Below are 21,549 nucleotides of genomic sequence, written 5' to 3'. Positions count from 1 at the left end.
ATTTACATTAGAAACACTATAATTCTCTTCAGTGAAGGCAACATCACAGCTTAAGGGACAATATTTGAATGGAAGTAAAAATGTTAAGTTAAAATATTCATAAAATACGAGAAGAACAGAAATGTGTGTAAAAGCAATATGTATTTGGAATATTTATGATTTTTTTGGTGTCTTCAAAATTTCTATCATTCTTGGCTCTTTCACCTAAGCTAGAATATGACTTAAATACAGTCCTTTTAATATGATTATATATTTAATGATGACAAAGGAAATATGGTGAGTGTATGCCGCATAATCTCACCATTGCTCTGATATTCTTTGAAGCCACAATATCTCTGCTGAAAATTTCAGGATCTTCCTGACTGGTCATCTGCTTTCAGATTTTCCCCCTTTCATCCACATAGCACCCAGAATTGTCTTTTAAAAAGTGCTAAACAGCTGTCTAACTTCCTCGATTGAAACTGTCCCCAGGGACTTTCTGTTAAACCTGCAGATTGAGCAAAAGTGCTTATATTATATCTGTTCTTTTCTGGAATTCCATTGTAGATACAGCTTTTTTTTAAAAAGTCTTTAATTGTATTAACCCAAAAAGATAAAAAGAAAAAGAGAGGAGACAAAGCATTTGAGATAATTTTGGATGATAAAGAATGGCTGATGAAATGATAAATTAAGTAGGTTAATGTTTTTCTGCTTTGCTGAGTACAGAAGTGGTGCCAAGATGAAGATCCCCAGAAAGGGTCAAAAATTATAGACTCTGGGCACTTCTGAATGTACAGATATAGGATAGGGCTGGTAATTAAGAGGATTAGGTTAGAACCTATTTTGAGAGTAGGTAGGCTTCTAAATTTCCTCCCCCAGTCTCTACAGCCAGGCAAGTTCTTATCCCCTACTTGAGCAGAAAAAGGGAGGTTTTATTTCTGAAGCAGTTAAGCAATGAATGGATTGATAAGAGGAAGCCGCAAGACCATGGCTATGAAGCAGCCACTACAAATTGGTGCAAGAAGAAGGCAGGTAACAGGAAAGATGTCTAAAGCAAAAGAAGTCAGTAGATTTCTGTGTGTTTCCACTTAGAGAGGAATTTCAGAGTTTTTGGTTTTTGTTTTTTTAATTGAAGTATAGTTGATTTATAATGTTGTGTTGGTTTTACATGTATAGCAAAGTGGTTCAGTTATATGTATGTATGTGTATATGTGTGTGTGTGTGTGTGTGTGTGTGTGTGTATTCTTTTTCAGATTCTTTTTCATTATAGGTTATCACAAGTTACTGAATATTGTTCCCTGTGCTATACAGGAGGTTCTTGTTGTTTATCTATTTTTTTATGTAGTAGTGTGTTTTTGTTAATCCCAAGCTCCTCATCTGTCCCTTCCCCCTCCTCCCTTCCCCTTTGGTAATCATAAATTTGTTTTCTGTCTGTGAGTCTGTTTCTGTTTTCTAAATAAATTCATTTGTATGTTTTTTTTTTTTACATTCCACATATAAGTGATATCATACAGTGTTTGTCTTTCTCTTTCTGACTTACTTTGCTTAGTATGATAATCTCTAGATCCATCCATGTAGCTGCAAATTGCATTATTTCATTCTTTTCTAATGGCTGAGTAATATTCCACTGTATATATGTACCATATCTACTTTATCCAATCATTTGTCGATGGACATGTAGGTTGTTTCCATGTCTTGGCTATTGTAAATTTTTTTTTTTTTTTTTTTTTTTTTTTTTTGTGGTACACGGGCTTCTCACTGTTGTGGCCTCTCCTGTTGCGGAGCACGGGCTCTGGACGCACAGGCTCAGCTGCCATGGCTCACAGGCCCAGCCGCTCTGTGGCATGTGGGATCTTCCCGGACCGGGGCACGAACCCGTGACCCCTGCATCGGCAGGCGGATTCTCAACCACTGCGCCACCAGGGAAGCTGGCTATTGTAAATATTGCTGCTATGAACATTGGGGTGCATGTATCTTTTCTCAGTAGAGTTTTCATCATTTCCAGATATATGCCCAGGGATGAGATTGCTGTATTATATGATTACTCTATTTTTTAGTTTTTTGAGGAACCTCCATGCTGTTCTCCATAGTGGCTGCACCAATTTACATTCCCAGAAGTGTTTTTCTTTTTTTTTGAATTATGAAGTAAATAATTACAGCAAAGTGAAAAAACTTCGGAATGTTAAAAAAACACAAAAGTTGTTTGAGAAGGAAGTATAATCATATTACTTTTTTCATTTGACAACAAAAATGTATATAGTCATAATTACATAAACATTGAGTATTACTTTAACTGAAAATTAAGGTTGTGGGAAGATGGGGGAGAGAAAGTATGAATGTGCATATGTGTGTGTGTGTATGTGTGTGTAGGGGTATAAAGAATTAACTCCTAATCATGTGTAATAGAAAGTTAATAGATTATATACAAACTTTAAAAACCTTATAGTAGAGATATGCCATATAGAATTATGGAAATAAATACAATTGAAATAGGTATAGCAACTGAAAGACAGTAGAGAGAGGTGAAGTGGACACTGCTGTTTTTCACTGTAAGCCTTGATGGGGTGTTACTTTTTAAATCATGTGCATTTACTGTATGATAAAAATTTAAAAATCACATTTAAAACAAAATAATCCCCTGGTTTTACAGGTAATTATTATAAAGTCCATCTGCTTACTGTAGTTTACATAATTCTGCCAGTCTTTGCTGAGTCATCTTTTCTTGTTCATCCATATTTAAGCTATGATATAGCTCCTCCTACTTCTACTCATTTTTAGAATATGCCAAGCTCATTCCTCCTTGGTAGGCTCTGTCCCCAAATCTCCACATGCCTAACAACTTCTTGTCACACTGAGATCAGTTCAAATATCATCCTCCTCAGAATGCCCTCTGTGATCAGTCACTGAAGTCATTATCCTGTCTTATTTTCTGCATGATGCTAACACTGTCTATCTAATTCTACCCTTCTTGAGGAGAGGACTGTGTGAGGAATCATCTTGATCATGCCCAAATATAGTTGTTTCATCACAGAACCATATTTTATATAAGTAGAGCAGAAAATTTCAAGACAAGTTATTTTTAAATTTCCCTGGCTTCATTTATGAGCATTTATGGAATATCCTTCATGATTTAGCATTAAGCTGAATTACAGGTAATTTAAGGGAACCAAAACTGTCATTGGTATAGACAGTCTAATTTAGATATAGGTCTAAAAATAACATCCAAGTGATGGGAAGTCAGCAAAATCTAATTTTAAAAATTATAGGGATTTGACTACTGTATTAGTTTTCTATTTCTGCATAGCAAATTACCCCAAAACTTAGTGACTTAAAAACAGCAAACATCTATTATCTTACACTTTCTATGAGTCAGAAATTCAGGGGATGCTAAGCTAGGTGGTTGTCATAGGGTTTCTCATGAGGTTGTAATGAAGATGTTAGCCAGGACTGCAGGCATCCAGTGGCTTGACTGTGACTGGAAGACTGGCTTCTAAGCTAATTCTCGTGATTAGTGGCACTAGACTTCTCTCCTTTCCTACATGGGCCTTGTCACAAGGTTGCTTGTATATCATTATAGCATAGCAGCTGGCTTCCACCAGAGTGAGTGATCCAAAGAGAGGGAGAGCAAAATGGAAGTTATAATACCTTTTATGACTTAGTCTTGGAAATCACACTGTGTCATTTCTACCACATTCTATTTATTTATTTTTTAACTTTTTATTTTATATTTGAGTATAGGTGATTAATAATGTTGTGTTAGTTTCAGGTGTACAGCAAAGTGATTCAGTTATGCGTATATATGTATCTATTCTTTTTCAAGTTCTTTTCCCATTTACATAATAAATGGGATTGTTATATAATATTGAACAGATTTCCCTGTGCTATACAGTAGGTCCTTGTTGGCTATCCATTTTAAATATAGCAGTGTGTACATGTCAATCCCAAACTCCCTAACTATCCCTCCCCCTGACCCCTCACCCCTGGTAATGATAAGTTTGTTCTCTAAGTTTGTACCACATTCTATTTAGTACAAACCAGTCACAAAGAACAGCCCACATTCAAGTGGAGGAGAATTAAGCTCTACCTTTTGCAAGGGGGAGTATCAAACTGTTTGTGGACACATTTTTTAGATAATCAAAACTACTAACTTATTATCAGTTAGCTTATTTATTGCTAGTACTGTGCTATTCTCTAGTGTGTGCTCATTATAAGCTGTCACAGGGACATAAACTAAAGTGCAGTCTTTTAGTTCCCTCTGGGAAGCAACTAATATTTGTGGAATACCTACTACATGTCATTGTACTGGATTCTTAATGTGTGTTGTCTGATTTAATCCCCTGGCCACTTTGTAAACTGGATATTATATTTATTTAATACAAAAACAGAGGCTTTTATGAAGTAGAACATACTCTAAGTAGGGAGTTAGGCTGAACTAAATGATATACACTGCTTTACTTTGGTATAATCACACTAGAGGCCTTTGATCCAGTTTAGCTGCAGACAGGTTTTGTTTGAAACACAAAATACTTTATAATTTAAAAAAAATCAGTTTACCGTATTTTAAAATTGGCAGACTTCAAATGAAGTTCAGAAATTCTTATTTTGCGCTTCTTTGAAACAATAAAGAATTTCTGTATCAAAACAATCAGCTGAAATTTAGTCTTCTGTTTCAGGGAGATGTATACATTTAAGTCATCGTCTAGGTTTGTCCTAATCCCTCTTAACAGGTTTTACCTATTTATGTTAATCTTGTGGACGTTTATATTTGCTATTTCTGGCTAGTTAAATATAGCAAATAATTAAAGAAAAATCAAGTACTCAACTTTGTCAATATATAATTTTCAAAAAGTTAAAAACATGACTTGTAAAAATATTTAATGAACGTATATTAAGGAATTATTTAGTTCATTAATAAGAGAACCAGCAGGATGGTAAATCTGGTTCAAAGAAGTACAGAAAAGACTGAAGTATTTACAATCAGTAAAAGAAAAAATTCTGAATTAAGATTATAAAATGAGATATAAAACTAGTTAATGTCATACTGGACAGTAAAACTGGGGTTATATTTACTACCTGATGGAAATCATTTGTATCTCTATTGGACAAAAATTATTTTTAATGTATCAATCTACACATTAATATTTAAATTCATAGAGACTGGGACCTAATCAATATTAAATTGTAAATTTAACAAAGGTATATGCCCTAGAGGAAATAAACAGTCTTTGAAAGGGCCTATTAGACAGTGGTCCAGTATGACATTAAACACACATGCAGACATTCCTTTTATATTTGTTCTTAGCAAGATTTTGACTTTGTTCTCAATTATTTTGTGGCATAAACTACTCTACTGAATAATACTTGAAATAATACTTGAGCTAGAGCTGCCATAACAAAACACCACAGACTGGGTGGCTCAAAAACGAGAAATCTGTTTTCTCATAGTTCTGAAGGCTGGAAGTCCAAGATCAAGGTGCTGCAGGTTTGGACTTTCTGAGACCTCGGTCCTTGGCTTGCTGATGGCCTTTCCTCTACGTGCAGGTAGCCCCGGTGTTGTCTCTGTATGTCCTAATCTCTTTTTATAAGAACATCAGTAAGTTTGGTTTAGAGCCCACCCTAATGGCCTCATTTTTATAAAATAATCTCTTTAAAGATTTTATTTCCAAATATAGTCACATTTTGAGGTGCTGGGCGTTAGGACTTTAATATATGAATTTGGGGGGCAAAACAATTTAGTCCATAACACTGAGCATGTATTGCACTGTAGTGAATCAAAAGTGTTTAAGTTCTACATTCACCAATTCTGTTAATTAATCCCTTGCCTTATGATGTGATGAAAAAGCTGATGTAACATTTTTTTATCCAATTATAGATTATCATAAGTATCTTCTTTTTTAAAACTTTTCCCTTGAATTTTTAAATTAATTTCCACTGGGTACAACTTTAAGTTTTTACACCTAACATATATTGGGTTTTAAAAAGATAAAGTTACTTATATTTACATAATACTTCAACAAGTTTCATAATACTTTCAATATTTTTTCACTGTAATTTAAGTTTATCAATATTGATCTTTAGATTATTTTATGATTCAGAAGGAAGTGGTCAATACTTTCAGATGTTGTAGATATGAACAGAAAAGCAAACTTTGCTTTTGGCAAGTAAGAAATTCTGAATGACCATAAAGCAGCTATTTGAAAAGAACAGTGTGGGCAAAATCCTGGGCACTTTTGATTGAAGAATGAATAACAGGCAACTAGAGAAACATAATAACAGGAACACATGTAATTTTTTTTCTAGTAACAGTAAAATAATAAGGGTCTTACTAAAATTTTAGAGACAATTTTGTAATGTAAAATTCTCCTAAAATGTTCAAGTCACCTATCTATCTATCTATCTATCTATCTATCTATCTATCTATTGGCTTGCTTACTGGAACTCTTTGTTTAATTGCTTTAATTCTCTAATCTCAATAAACATCACATTAAAAGCAGATAGAAACTTCAAATATAGGAAAAGGAAACAATGCCAATTCCCACAGTTACTGTTTGGCTAATTATTAGGTTCTTTAGTGAGACCTTGCCGCTTCAAACTCGGATGTTGTTAACAATACCTATTGTTTCAGTAGCAGAGCAGCTTTCTGCAGCCATACAGAGTTGAAAGAAGTTGTGAATGCTGTCAAATGGCTCTTTTGTCTGAATTTACAATTGCATAAGTGAAACCAACTGCATGCCTAGCATGAGAGATGGGTCATTGAATGGACTTTGGCACATAGTTTATCTGAACCCTAGGTATCTGAAATGGCATTTGAAACAGTAGGTTCTGTTCTCTAGCTGCTATGATAATGCAAAGGGAATAAAAAACAAAGCTAAGTATACATTTCCACATTTCTGGAGACAGAAAAAATAGTTCAGAAATGTTAAACTCCTGGCTGCTGAACTGATTCATGTACTTTGTGGAACATTTAAATGCTTATGTTTCCATAAAGACCGTATAATTCAGAAATGAAATTATAATTGATAGACTAGCAATCTGTATCCAGTAAACTGCAATATCTACTTTTTGCTTGCCCTTGTAGGGACTGATAGAAATTCCCACAGAATTTCTGCTTTCTCTACCTTGCTTTGACAATATACATGTACCATTATGAATATAATGATGGCATATGCATCTATGTTAGTTTTTTACTGAAAGAATATCATTCATGTAGCAACATGTTATCAAGAGTCTTTTGAAGCATAGAGCAAGCAGAGCATTTAGGTTCAGATTACAGAAAGAAACTCTACTTAGCCAATGAATCATAGATCCATATTAAGTTCAAACAAGGAGGTATCAAATTATAATTTTCAGTAGATAAATATATGACTGTCATAAAATTCAGGAATGAATATGGACCTGAAATTTATGTATGACATTATTGGGAGAACCAGCCCAATACTGGTGATCTAAGAGCATTAGTGTAATTGAATGCTTCTAGGCATATTAAAGAAAAGGAATGTTTAAATGAGATCTGTAGTTAGGTATAAAAATGGTCAGTGCCTCACAGGCTAAGAGACTAGAATTTTGGGGGTTATCCTTTCTACTAGATAAATATCAACAGGTTAGCATGAAATTTCACAGTGTAGTTCTGATCAAATAGAAAATACTCAAGTCAAAAACAGGTACAAAGAGCTAACACCTATCCTTCTCAAACTCTTCAAAAATATAGCAGAGGGAGGAACACTCCCAAACTCATTCTACAAGGCCACCATCACCCTGATACCAAAACCAGACAAAGATGTCACAAAAAAAGAAAACTACAGTCCAATATCACTAATGAACATAGATGCAAAAATCCTCAACAAAATACTAGCAAACAGAATCCAACAGCACATTTAAAGGATCATACACCATGATCAAGTGGGGTTTATTCCAGGAATGCAAGGATTCTTCAGTGTAGGCAAATCAGTCAATGTGATACACCATATTAACAAATTGAAGGAGAAAAACCATATGATCATCTCAATAGATGCAGAAAAAGCTTTCAACAAAATTTGACACCCGTTTATGATAAAAAAACTCTCCAGAAAGTAGGCATAGAGGCAACTTACCTCAAAATAATAAAGGCCATATATGACGAACCTACAGCCAACATCACTCTCAATGGTGAAAAACTGAAACCATTTCCACTAAGATCGGGAACAAGACAAGGTTGCCCACTCTCGCCACTATTATTCAACATAGTTTTGGAAGTTTTAGCCACAGCAATCAGAGAAGAAAAAGAAATAAAAGGAACAAATTGGAAAAGAAGAAGTAAAACTGTCACTGTTTGCAGATGACATGATACTATACATAGAGAATCCTAAAAATGCCACCAGAAAACTACTAGAGCTAATCAATGAATTTGGTAAAGTAGCAGGATACAAAATTAATGCACAGAAATCTCTTGCATTCCTATACACTAATGATGAAAAATCTGAAAGAGAAATTATGGAAACACTCCCATTTACCACTGGAACAAAAAGAATAAAATACCTAGGAATAAACCTACCTAGGGAGACAAAAGACCTGTATGCAGAAAACTATAAGACACTGATGAAAGAAATTAAAGATGATACCAACAGATGGAGAGATATACCATGTTCTTGGATTGGAAGAATCAATATTGTGAAAATGACTATACTACCCAAAGGAATCTACAGACTCAATGCAATCCCTATCAAATTACCAATGGCATTTTTTACGGAACTAGAACAAAAAATTTCACAATTTGTATGGACATACAAAAGACCCAGAATAGCCAAAGCAATCTTGAAAAAGAAAAATGGAGCTGGAGGAATCAGGCTCCCTGTCTTCAGACTGTACTACAAATCAAGTAATCAGTAATCAAGACAGTATGGTACTGGACAGAAACAGAAATACAGATCAATGGAACAGGATAGAAAGCCCAGAGATAAACCCACGCATGTATGGTCACCTTATCTTTGATAAAGGAAGCAAGAATATACAATGGAGAAAAGACAGTCCCTTCAATAAGTGGTGCTGGGAAAACTGGACAGCTACATGTGAAAGAATGAAATTAGGACACTCCCTAACACCATACACAAAAATAAACTCAAAATGGATTAAAGACCTAAATGTAAGGCCAGACACTATAAACCTCTTAGAGGAAAACATAGGCAGAACACTCTGTGAGTTATTAAAGGACAGCAAGATACTTTTTGATCCACCTCCTAGAGAAATGAAAATAAAAACAAAAATAAACAAATGGGACCTAATGAAACTTCAAAGATTTTGCACAGCAAAGGAAACCATAAGAAGATGAAAAGACAACCCTCTGAATGGGAGAAAATATTTACAAATGAAGCAACTGACAAAGGTTTAATCTCCAAAATATACAAGCAGCTCATGCGGCTCAGTATCACAAAAACAAAAAACCCAATCCAGAAACGGGCAGAAGACCTAAATAGACATTTCTCCAAAGAAGATATACGGATTGCCAACAAACACATGAAAGGATGCTCAACATCACTAATCATTAGAGAAATGCAAATCAAAACTACAATGAGGTATCACCTCACACCAGTCAGAATGGCCATCATCAAAAAATCTACAAACAATAAATGTTGGAGAGGGTGTGGAGAAAAGGGAACCCTCTTGTACTGTTGGTGGGAATGTAAATTAACACAGCCACTATGGAGAACAGTATGGAGCTTCCTTAAAAAACTAAAAATGGAACTACCATACGACCCACCAATCCCACTACTGGGCATATACCCTGAGAAAACCATAATTCAAAAAGAGTCATGTACCACAATGTTCATTGCAGCACTATTTACAATAGCCAGGACGTGGAAGCAACCTAAGTGTCCATTAACAGATGAATGGATAAAGAAGAGGTGACACATATTGACTTACTTGTAGTGAGGTGGATGGACCTAGAGTCTGTCATACAGAGTGAAGTAAGTCAGAAAGAGAAAAACAAATACCATATGCTAACACATATATATGGAATCTAAAAAAAAAAAAAAGGTTCTCATGAACCTAGGCACTGGACAGGAATAAAGACACAGATGTAGAGAATGGACTTGAGGACATGGGGAGGGGGAAGGGTAGGCTAGGACGAAGTGAGAGAGTAGCAATTGAAGTATACACACTACCAAATGTAAAATAGATAGCTAGTGGGAAGCAGCTGCATCACACAGGGAGATCAACTTGGTGCTTTGTGACCACCTAGAGAGGTGGTATTGGGAGGCTGGGAGGGAGACGCAAGAGGGAGGGGATATGGGGATATATGTATACATATAGCTGATTCACTTTGTTATACACCAGAAACTAATGCAACACTGTAAAGCAATTATATTCCAATAAAGATGTTTAAAAAAAAACAAAACCAGGGCTTCCCTGGTGGCGCAGTGGTTGAGAATCCGCCTGCCGATGCAGGGGATACGGGTTCGTGCCCCGGTCCGGGAAGATCCCACGTGCCGCGGAGCGGCTGGGCCCGTGAGCCATGGCCGCTGAGCCTGCGCGTCCGGAGCCTGTGCTCCGCAACGGGAGAGGCCACAACAGTGAGAGGCCCGCATACCACAAAAAAAAAAAAAAAAAAAAAAAAAAAAAAAAAAAAAAAAAAAAAAAACAGATACATTCTTCTAGACTTGCACCATCCATCTGAGTCACTAGCTTCCTCATTTTTAAAAAATTTAAATTAATTAAAGTGAAATTCAATAAAGGTTCAGTTTTTCAGTCACACTAGCCACACTTTAAATGCTTACTAGACACAGTTCGTCGTTATTTTCTTGTACAGCATAGATAATAGAATATTACCAATATTGCAGAAAGTAGTATTCAACAGTGCTCTTCTAGAGAATTAATCAGCCTTTGAGCAATCCTGTTTTACATTGCCTACATATGCCATCAAAAGAACATATTATTCCTCCTTTTGCTTTATTTCCAAGTATTGGATACTTTTTGTAAATAAAGGTATTTACAGCTCTCCTTTTCTACCTCTCCTTTTTGTTTTTTTAATAGAAGAGGATCTGAAAATAAGGGTTTACCTTAGTTCACAAAAAGTATTTACTCCTCTTACTGCTAAAGCATTTAGCTGTGTCACTGAACCACTTATGTCCATTGGGTTAAATGAACTATTTGGACAAATGCAAAAAGTAGGAGAAATATTTTATTGTAAATACCTATTCTTCAGGATTTAGAAACTCCCTGTCCTTTTATCTAGGTCATCCTCAGTCCTTAGATAGCAAGAAGAAAGGTACCAAGTTGTAGTCCTTATTTTACAGAATAACTACTTACTTACTTTGGCATAGCAAGAAATTATTCTTGCAGTTTTTTTTTAAAATCATAAAACTACCTGTACTTTTGAAATATCCTCTGGTGGTTTGGGCAGACTTATGTACTCTTTGGTTTATGATACTAGATTCACACTTGTGATTCAGTGATTTTGTGTGTGTGTTTTTCAGATGTGCAACAAATGGCGATTGACTGGCTCACCAGAAATCTCTATTTTGTGGACCATGTCAGTGACCGGATCTTTGTGTGTAATTACAACGGATCTGTGTGTGTCACCCTGATTGACCTGGAACTTCATAATCCTAAGGCAATAGCAGTAGATCCAATAGCAGGGTAAGAAATTCTTCTTTATAGTGTTTGATCTGAAATAATTTCCATTTAAAAAAATCAGTCTGACAAGAGTTGTGGAATATAAGATGACAGGCTCATAAAATGTTTTTAATGTTTATTTGAACAGTTGCATTGCAGGAAGGAAAAAAAGAAGTTGTAATCTACTATTCAGAAGCTGGGCCATACCAATTCCTTAACACATCACTATTGCAGGGCTAACCTAAGACACAGACAACCCACTACTCTTCCAAGAATTGCTTTGGGGTTGCCAGAGAAGACCCTCAGCATAGTTTTAGGTTAAGGAGAGGAGACTTAAGTTATTTAGCAGTGCACCTTGTGGTTAGCAGACTTCAAAAATACTACCTGAAAGATGGACTATTAACAAATTTAGCTCCAACACAACATTTAGGATTTATGAAAGGGGCATAATACATGTTCAAGGGTACTAGTAAAACATTAAGGTTGTCTTTGTTAATCAAAACCAGTTTTTTTTTCTCTAATGACTGATGTGTAAACACTATAGTACTATGGAGCTACTGAATTAATCATCAGAATCCATCTTCACTTTTTCTTTGACTTTCCAATTTTGCAAACCACTCTATTGGTTAAAAAGACTTATTTTATCTGAACTTCTTTTAGCTAATAGGCTCATACATCTTTTTATAATATTTCATAATTTTTCAAAATATAGGTACACATGTTTAAATTCCCAATAACTCTGTTCATATAATTATAAAATTAATATAGGAATTATGCTTTAATTTTACAAATACTATGGTATTATATAAAGTTCTATAAAGCCAGGTTTTTACCAGTAACTATTGGGAAAGGATACTTTCAAATTAATGGCATAGTGTACAACTTTAGTTGGAAGAGCTGGTGCTTTTTTCAGAAGTAAGTTGTAGCAAAGATTTGAAAACTAAAATATTATCCTTGTTATTGTTTTAATCGTCCCCAAGCAGTTCAGGCTGAAATGTCTGATGGAACATATCCTAAACTGCCATAAGTCCCCATTCAATAAGTGGGAAAATATTTACTGAAGAAACAGCTGTCATCCATATGTGGACTTTTGTCACTCTTTACTTAAAGTCTGATTGAATATTAAGATGCATCATCACAATGGTTCTGATTTTGACAAGAACAGCTTGCACGTAAGAGCTTTGCTAGGAAGGCTGTGTAATATAATTCTTGAATGTAGCTCTATTTGTATTTGCAGCAGATGGTTACTTGACTCAATCTGACTGCAGTGATGCTTCAAAAGACATGAGTAAGAGAAGTTGTATTTAAACTGATTTGTTTGGGTGTTGGTTAAGTGTAGTAAGGAAGAACTGGAAAATTACAAATGTGCTAACAACATTCTTTTGGCATTCTGTTTAGAAATATATTTGCTTGTGTGTTTTTCCCTGGATGTGCTAACTGAATTTAAAATTAGCCTTTAGATAGTCTTGTCTGTCAGAAATGTTGAGGTGAAGCTATTGTGTTTCTCCCGTTTTTATACCACTCTTATCCTTCCCCCTTCCTTTAAAAAAAAAAAAATTATGTGTTTATTTGGCTGTGCGGAGTCTTAGTTGTGGCATGTGGGATCTAGTTACCTCACCAGGGATCGAACACAGGCCGCCAGCATTGGGAACTTAGCCACTGGACCACCAGAGAAGCCCCAATCTTTCCCCATTCTTAAAAACAAAGATCCAGAGACCCTTTTCAAATAAAACTGCCAACCTGAAATATAATATATGTGACACCGTCTCCCTTTCTGAAAAGAAACATGTTTTATGTTTTCAAGCTTCCTATTTCTCCCTGTCATTACATGAAAGAACCATATTTTGTCATTTTTGTGAAAGGAATTAGGAGTAGAAAACCCTCACACTGTTTGTGCTTATTCTCTGCTGGATTCCTTTGGGCCTAGTAACCGTTTAAGTGTAATTTTGTCATGTATCATTTATCACAGTAGGTTCTTTGGAATTTTTTTGTTTGAGTTTTCTCTGTCTATCACTGTTTTTCAATCCCGAATTCTAGGAATCAGAGGAGGAAAAGCTCTACTCTTTTATAAATATAATCCTGTTTGTAATAGAACACTTTTTAAAAAATATTTATTTTTCTCTTAATACTGTATCAGAAATTTGGCTAGGGTTAATGTGATGCTATCTATCTAGGGAAGGAACAGCAGGTTTTTTCTTTTCTTTTTTTTTTTTTTTTTCCTTTAACTTCTACTTTTGGGAGCTCAAGGGTAATTTGAATAGTTGAGGTTAGAACAACTCTGCATGACCTACTAAAGGGGACATGCACCACCAGTGAAATTTCTCCCACCTTTTCCTAATCGTCTGAGGTATATTTCTTTGGCTCTGTCTGTTATAACTTCAGAAAACATCAGAATGTCTTAAAAGTCTGACCCGACTCTTAGAGCTTGACCTTAATAGGTATGGAAATGGCTGGAGGTTTGCCTTACCTCCCCACAGGCTGCATTGAAAAAAAATATTTTCTACTTGGCTGTACTTTTTACTTTTCTCAACCTCCTATTCCCTTTTACTCTAAGAAGTTTTACAATATTATCATTCTAAAATTTTTAAATTTATTTTTTACTTCTCCACAGGTTGAATATAGATTAGTAATTTTCTCTAGACTATCAGTATGACTTGGGCCAGGCTCCAATCCAAATTTGCCAGGAAGAGATTGTTTATAAACATTTTGTATTCACTTTCTTTGTTTTCATGATGTTTATATTGACTCATTAATTCAGGCTATTTTTCTTGAGATATTTCTTGAGATCTTCTTCTTCATTTCAAATTTTAGTAATATTTTCTTCAGTGGTTTCTTGAAGAACTTTCTAAAATTATTTCTATACAGTCATTAGAGTTTGAAGATAGCATAGAGATTATAGTCCAACCAATATCAAAAATAGCTTTTCTGGTAGTTGTTATTAGAGCTCTGCTTGTTTAATGATTACAAATTTAATCTGAAATCACTCTCCCTAGGATCAAATCCTGCCTAGTTACTAGCTGTGTGATGTTGGATGCCTCTTTGTATCTTTATTTTCTTACCTTAAAAATATGAATAGTGATAATTCACTAAAGGGCTGTTGTGAGGATTAAATAATGCCAAATATATAACGCACTTTAATACTTTTTGAGTTGTAGAATATGTGAAGTTCTCTTTTTCATGTTGCCTCAAAAATAACTACTAATCTTTCCAACACTTACAATACTGTTGTGAATTGAGTGATGAGACCAATATTCCACCTCATTAAAGATGATCTTTTCACTTCCAGCCCAATTCTCTTTCTACTACAAATGCTTCTTAAATGGCTTACTTCATATAGACTAAATCTATTATATAATCAAGTACTAAGTAAAAGGAGGGGAAATGAGAAAATAAAGTGATATGGCTTGGGAGTAAAGATGAAATGTATATGTGATGCTGGAGGATAAAAAGTACAGAGTAACTGTAGGTATAGGGAAGAAAGTAGCAGAGGAAACCATTTCCATAATTTATGTTGTGAAAGATATGTTTGGATTACCTTCAAGGTCTTTCAAAAGATAAAGGTAAAGAATAAAATCCCTTCACAGTTACCTTTGTCAGTTGAACTGCATTTTTTAATATTAAATGTTTTCAGTAATAAACCATATAGTGTTTGAGTCTGATGAGGGTTGTAACTGAAGACAGGAGTAGAACTAGTATACAATTTTGGTTCTAGGGTGTGGCTCTAAGTTTCCTATTAAATTAAAATCATCACACTAAACTTGATACAAGAATACATTTCACCATAATTATCAAATCGTTACAACACTATTGCAAAAGAGACGATCAATTAATCCTAAGGATTATAAATGTTAGAAAAACAGAGTAAAATTGAAGAGATATTTTTAGGGATGAAGTTGGATTTGAAAATTTGAGGAAAATATTTTGGGGGACTTGAGGTACCATGTATAGAACTCATATTCAGTAAAGTTATGTGAGATGGCCAAATTGAGGGAGAAGGGAAATCCCCCATATCATGTGAAACAGCAGAAATTGACTATGTTCCAAGTACTGTGTATACCCTTTTTCTATGTAGGATGGACTTTTCACTTGTTGAGAATGAATGGCAGAGTGATCTGTAGGATTTATTTGTGAATCCATGACTGCATGTCAGTATTAAGGGGAAAGGTGTGTTGTCTTTTCTTTATGAAGGCAGTCCGTCTGCCAGGAGGCAGAGGAGGACTGAAACTTAAGTCTCAGAAGTTGAATTCACACAGGAGTGATTGACAGTATTCAAAAGGTAATAAGCCCTTTCTCAACACCCGCCTGGATCCCCACTGTTGGTGAAACTAGTCATGGCTGAGAAATTAAAAACAGAATCAAAGTTAACAGCTATCAAGGAGCAGGACTGACTAATGAAATTCTAATCTGAGATGCTGTGTGAATGTTGGAAGCTAGAAAATGAAGTAGGTCTGCCTATGACCATGAAAGAAGTTTTGTAACAAGGGGAGCCTTGGGATAGATACCAAATTCCTCGCGTCCGTGAAGTGGCCCGTAGAGCCAGCCCAGGTTCCAAGTTATAGCCTGCACTCACTAGGCACTTGCAGTAGGACAGTAGAATTGTTGCAGAGTTTTGGCTATTAAATCCGTCGGGCTACAGCAGTTCCCCTTTATCCACAGTTTTGCTTTCTGTGGTTTTATTTACTTGTGGTCAACCATGGTCCAGAACTATGAAACAATTCCATAAATAACTAATTTGTGAGTTTTAAATGACTCAGTGTTTGGAGTAGTGTAGTGCCATCCAGCTCTGTCCCTGCTGAGATGTGAATCATCCCTTTGTCCGGTGTATCCTGATCATTAGTCACTTAGTAGTCTACGTTATCAGATTCACTGTCACAGTATCTCAGTGCTTGTGTTCAAGTAACCCTTATTTTACTTAATAATGGCCCCAAAGCACAAAATCAGTGATGCTGAATTTGGATATGCAAAAGAGAAGCCATAAAGTGCTTTCTTTAAATGAAAAGGTGAAAGTTCTCAACTTAATACGAAAAGAAAAAAAAAAAATGCCAAGGTGCTATGCTAATATGTATGGCGAGAACAAATCTTCTATCCATGAAATTGTGAAGACGGAAAAAGAAATTCATGCTAGTTTTGCTGTTATGCCTGAACCTGCAAAAGTTATGGCTGCAGTGCATAAGTGGTTAGTTAAGATGGAAAAGGCATTATATTTATACAATAAGATATTTTGAGAGAGAGAGACCACAGTCACAAACTTTCATTATGGTGTTATATAATGTATTGTTCTAATTGTTCTATTTTGTTATTGTTGCTAATCTCTTACTGTGGCTAATTTATAAATCAAACTTTACCATATGTATATATGTATAGGAAACACATACAGTCAGCCCTCCATATCTGCAGGTTTTGTGTCTGTGGGTTTTATATCCAAGAATTCAACTAACCATGGACCCACATCCATGGATTCAACTTGAAATTTCACCCCATGGTTGGTTGAAACCTTGGATATGGAGGGCTGACTATATTTATTGTAGTACTCAATCTTATGTAAGAGAGTGGATTTTGGTATCCATGGGGGCTTCCAGAACCTGCCTCCCATAAATACTGAGGGACAGCTATCTATCTATCTATCTATCTATCTATCTATATATATATATATATATATATATATATATATGGTTTGATACTATCCATGGTTTCAGGCATTCACTGGAGGTCCTGTAATGTATCCCTCATGGGTAAGGCAGTACTACTGTACACTGTAGGCAAATCAAAGCTACAGATTGCACCCCTACAACTAACCACTATCTACTGATTTGAGGATTCAGATGAATCTGAAGTTTCTATGGGTTTGAACACTAGGAAGTATCTAAAGATATCCCCTTATGTATTGTTTTCTCCTCTTGGAAGTATCAGTCTTGGAGGGTTGGATGCTCATCTACAATTCATGACTGCCCCTAATCTTTTGAAATTCATATTCATATTTTGATATGTTGCAAATTGTGGGTCCTGACTTTTTAAGGAAGAACTACCCTCTACACATGCCCACATAACTGCACACAGAAACATTGTCTATATCTAGATAGATAGATTAGATAGATATTTCCTGTATCCTTCACCATTGCAATATAGCCATGTCTCATTCCCACAATCAGATGCAACTCCCTATTGTTCAAGGAGAGAGATATTTCTTGAAGATAATGTAAACTCAGTTTCTCTCAGTATCTTCTTGTATATTCCTCTTCATTACAAGAAAACTCAGAAAAACATGGAAACATTTTATTAGCTTCCATAATCATTCTCCTGAATTTCTGTATTGCCCTGCTGTAATTTCCCTTTTGTGCATCCTGTATTTAAACTTTTTCTTTTTTCTTTTTTAAAGATTTAGGAACAAAATGAACTGCTAAAAGTATATTTTGGTCTGTTAATTTATTTTTGAGACAGTCTTGGTCCTGAAGATAGTAGTAGTACTCAGGTGGGCAGACCTCCAAATTCATTTATATGTAAGAGAATGCCAAGGAAGTTACTTGTCCACTTCTCCTTATACTCAGTGGGTGATTAATGCAGTATAATGAAAACAACCTTAGTCTTATAAATTTGTATTAATTATTTCAAAAATTTTACCTATGTGTTTTCTTACCTATATCAAAATTCAAGTGGATATCATTATAGCAGTAGCTATATTTCTATCTTTTTATTTATCTATAAGCTATCTAAATATCTATGTGCATATTCCCCATTTTACACTACTACTCCCTTCTCTGTGTGATTCTAACAATCTTGGATTTAGAATAGAGAATTATCTAAGAAATTGTCATCTACCTATTTTAGGCCAAATTACTAAGTGCCTTAGGAGAGTTATTACTTGCCACTTTTCAATCCAAAGTTCCTTTCAGAAGTTACCGATGTGAAAAGGCAAGGCAATATGAATATAGTTATGTGTTTAATGGTCTGCACTATTTTGCCTAAAGTTAGTGGTTCAGAGGCACATTCAAAAGTATAAATCCATATGAACTGCCTTTTATATGAGTTAATTTTTTTCTTCTCATTAATTAATTTTCTCTATGTTCAACCTCTTTCCAAGTTCCTCCACAGACATTTCCTCAAGTGGAGGTTTATGTATGGCATTGCCTTTAATTACTGTCTCCTTCAGTTACAAATGATTATTCTATTATATTATAATTAGCCTGGGAATATGGAAGAACAACTAAGAGTGATTTATTATGTTCAGTACAGCCTTTACTGGAAACTTAACCCACATTGATTTAACTCCCACTGTGTGTTCTTGAGTCATATCGTTCACAATGTCAAAATAATGCAGAACATTCTACATCTCTGTTCTCTTTGCTGTTCTCTCTGTCTCTCTCTCTTTTTTTTTTTTTACTCTGTAAGTTTTCAGTGTTTGTTAAACTTATCTCTAAATTACTGAGTTTAAGAATTTATTTCTAGTAATTATACTTAATGTCTTCCCAGCCTTCTAGCCACTCCCTATTAAAGACATATCTTCTCTGAATTCTCACTGATTAATGCTGACCACTCAAATAGATAAAGTAACAGAAAAGCTGTGCACAGACTAAATTATGAAGGAATTTATTATTTCACCTAAAAATCTAGATTTAGGACAGTCCCTGGTTTGATTAATTTAGTGGCTCAACAATAGCATTAACCACCTGGGTTCCTCCTACCTCTTTATTCTGTGATGTTATCTTCAGTGTGTGCTTTTCAAATTAATACCCCTGTGGTCATAAGACGGCTACTGAAGTCTCAGGGATCCCATGTAGAAACATGGTATTCAGTTAAAAATCAGCATTATTTCTTCCTTGGGTATGGAAGAGCTCCCAAAGCAGATATTCCCTCGTGTCTTCTTGGTCACAACTGGGTACATGCCAACCTAAATGAGACAGCAATAGACAATTTTTACCATCTGCACGTGAAAGACAGTGCGACATGGGAGTGAATATATGATAACATAAAAGAATGAAAAATGGATTATGAACCAACATCTTCTACAGACACTGTATTATGGTAGTCCTTTCTCATGTGCAGCCCTTTGTTCTTCTCAGGCACTGGGGGACCTCTTTTCACTTAGCTAAACATATTTGGAATATGTACAAATACTATTTTCCAACCCTTCATTTCACCTTCTCAGAGTTCCTCCATTTCCTTTTAGCCAAGATTGTTAAAACTCATTCTGAGGAAAAATTTTCTTATCACTTTTCAAGGCAAATTACAGTTGATTTTTTGTATCTTTGCTTTCTGTAACTTTTTCTACAGTATGAAGAGGCTGGGGTGGGGACACTGTGGATAGCACTCCACTATGTCTTTAAAGATATAGTTTAAGAAGCTGATGGGAGCTTTTATTCTATCAGATTTTCTAACACTTTTGTAAGCTATGTGAACATTTCTAAGCCACTGGGGTAATATTAAGTAAATTATTGTTTCACTTATTAAATGATTCTAAGGTGGCATGAAAGCTTTCTTACTCTCGCCAAAGAGTAGTTTACCTACTGGAAGAAGTTGTGCTGTTACTAGAAAAGAATAATTTTATATTTTCAAGTAGTTAAAATTTATTTCTAATTGTTTGCTACATGCAAAGTTCTATGAAAACAAGAGGTAGTAATAAGCCAGTGTTACTGCTTTTGAAAATAAATGGACAACTTTCCTGTAGCACTCAGGTTTGATCAGGGCATCAAAGATAATGATATAATCTATTCTCTTACGGAGCTTGGAATATAGCAGAGTTATGCATCAAATATCAACTATTACAGTCAGGAGATACGGTTACTAGAGTTTACCCCCCAAGCTTATAGATAATAAACAAAATATTAAGCAGTAATTTATTTGTCATTTCTGAGATAAATAATGGATTGGGCATAAATGTTACTAAAAAAAATGTTTTTTGAGAGAATCTTGGTTTAAACACCACAAAGGAAAGGACAAAATTTAAAAACAATAAAATAAGTACTTGAACACATAGCATAAATTCAGGATTTTACCATATACATTATAATCACATTAAACTAAAAAAAAAAAAACAAAACCAAGAACAAAAAGTAAAAACAACAACATTCAGCTTTTATGCTGAGTTAAATTTTGTTCTGCTTAACTGCTGAGCCTTGCATGATATTGCACCAAATTTGATATTTTCCGTTCAGCCAGACTGTCAGTGGTTTGATTTGGGAGAAATTAATCTGGCTTTTAGGGTCAAAGTGAATGTTTTCCAATGTCAAGTGATTTTTACTCAATATATAGATATTTTTTAATCATGCAAAGGGAAAAGGCAAATCTTGAGAGTCTTTGGTATTCTTTTGGTTTTAGTTAGATAATTGCTAGCACTTGTAAAAATTGTGCTTAGGCAGGGGACATCACACTTCCTGATTACAAGCTCTACTATAAAGCTACAGTCATCAAAAAAGCATGGTAATGGAATAAAAATAGACACAGACCAATGGAACAGAATTGAGAGCTCAGAAATAAACCCAAGCATATATGGTCAACAGATTTTTGACAAGGGAGCCAAGAATACTTAATGGAGAAGAGACGATCTCCTTGATAAATAGTGCTAGGATAATTGGATATTCATATGTAAACTAATGAGGTTGGACCTGTATCTTATATAACTCACAAAAATTTACTCAAAATGGATTAAAGACTTAAATGTAAGACCTGAAACCATGAAATTCCTAAAAGAAAACATATGAATAAAACTTCTTGACATGGGTCTTGGCTATCAATTTTTTAATATGACACCTAAAGCACAAGCAACAAAATAAAAAATAAACAAGTGGAAATATATCAAACTTAAAAGTTTCTAAATAGTTAAAGAAATGTTCAACATAGTGAAAAGCCAACCTACAGAATGAGAAAAAATAATATTTGCAAACAATATATATAGGTGGTTAATATCCAAAAATATATAAATAACTCATACAACTCAATAGCAGAAAAACCAACCCAATTCAAAAGTGGGCAAAGGACATGCAGCTG

General features: G+C 34.8%; 1 protein-coding gene across 7 annotated transcripts in view; it reads left to right on the top strand.

Annotated features, from left to right (window-relative positions):
* Positions 1–21,549, top strand: part of LRP1B (LDL receptor related protein 1B) — a 1,895,525-nt gene that overhangs the window by 907,999 nt on the left and 965,977 nt on the right. For all 7 annotated transcript variants that reach the window (XM_067025946.1, XM_067025948.1, XM_067025945.1 and 4 more), the window contains one exon: positions 11,430–11,592. In XM_067025946.1, coding sequence (XP_066882047.1) covers positions 11,430–11,592 — 163 coding nt within the window. The remainder of the gene's footprint in view (positions 1–11,429; positions 11,593–21,549) is intronic.

Source organism: Kogia breviceps, chromosome 2, assembly GCF_026419965.1.
Source record: "Kogia breviceps isolate mKogBre1 chromosome 2, mKogBre1 haplotype 1, whole genome shotgun sequence".
Classification (NCBI taxonomy): Eukaryota; Metazoa; Chordata; class Mammalia; order Artiodactyla; family Physeteridae; genus Kogia; species Kogia breviceps.
Note: the sequence above shows the minus strand (reverse complement) of the source record. Positions and strands in the feature narration are given on the sequence as shown.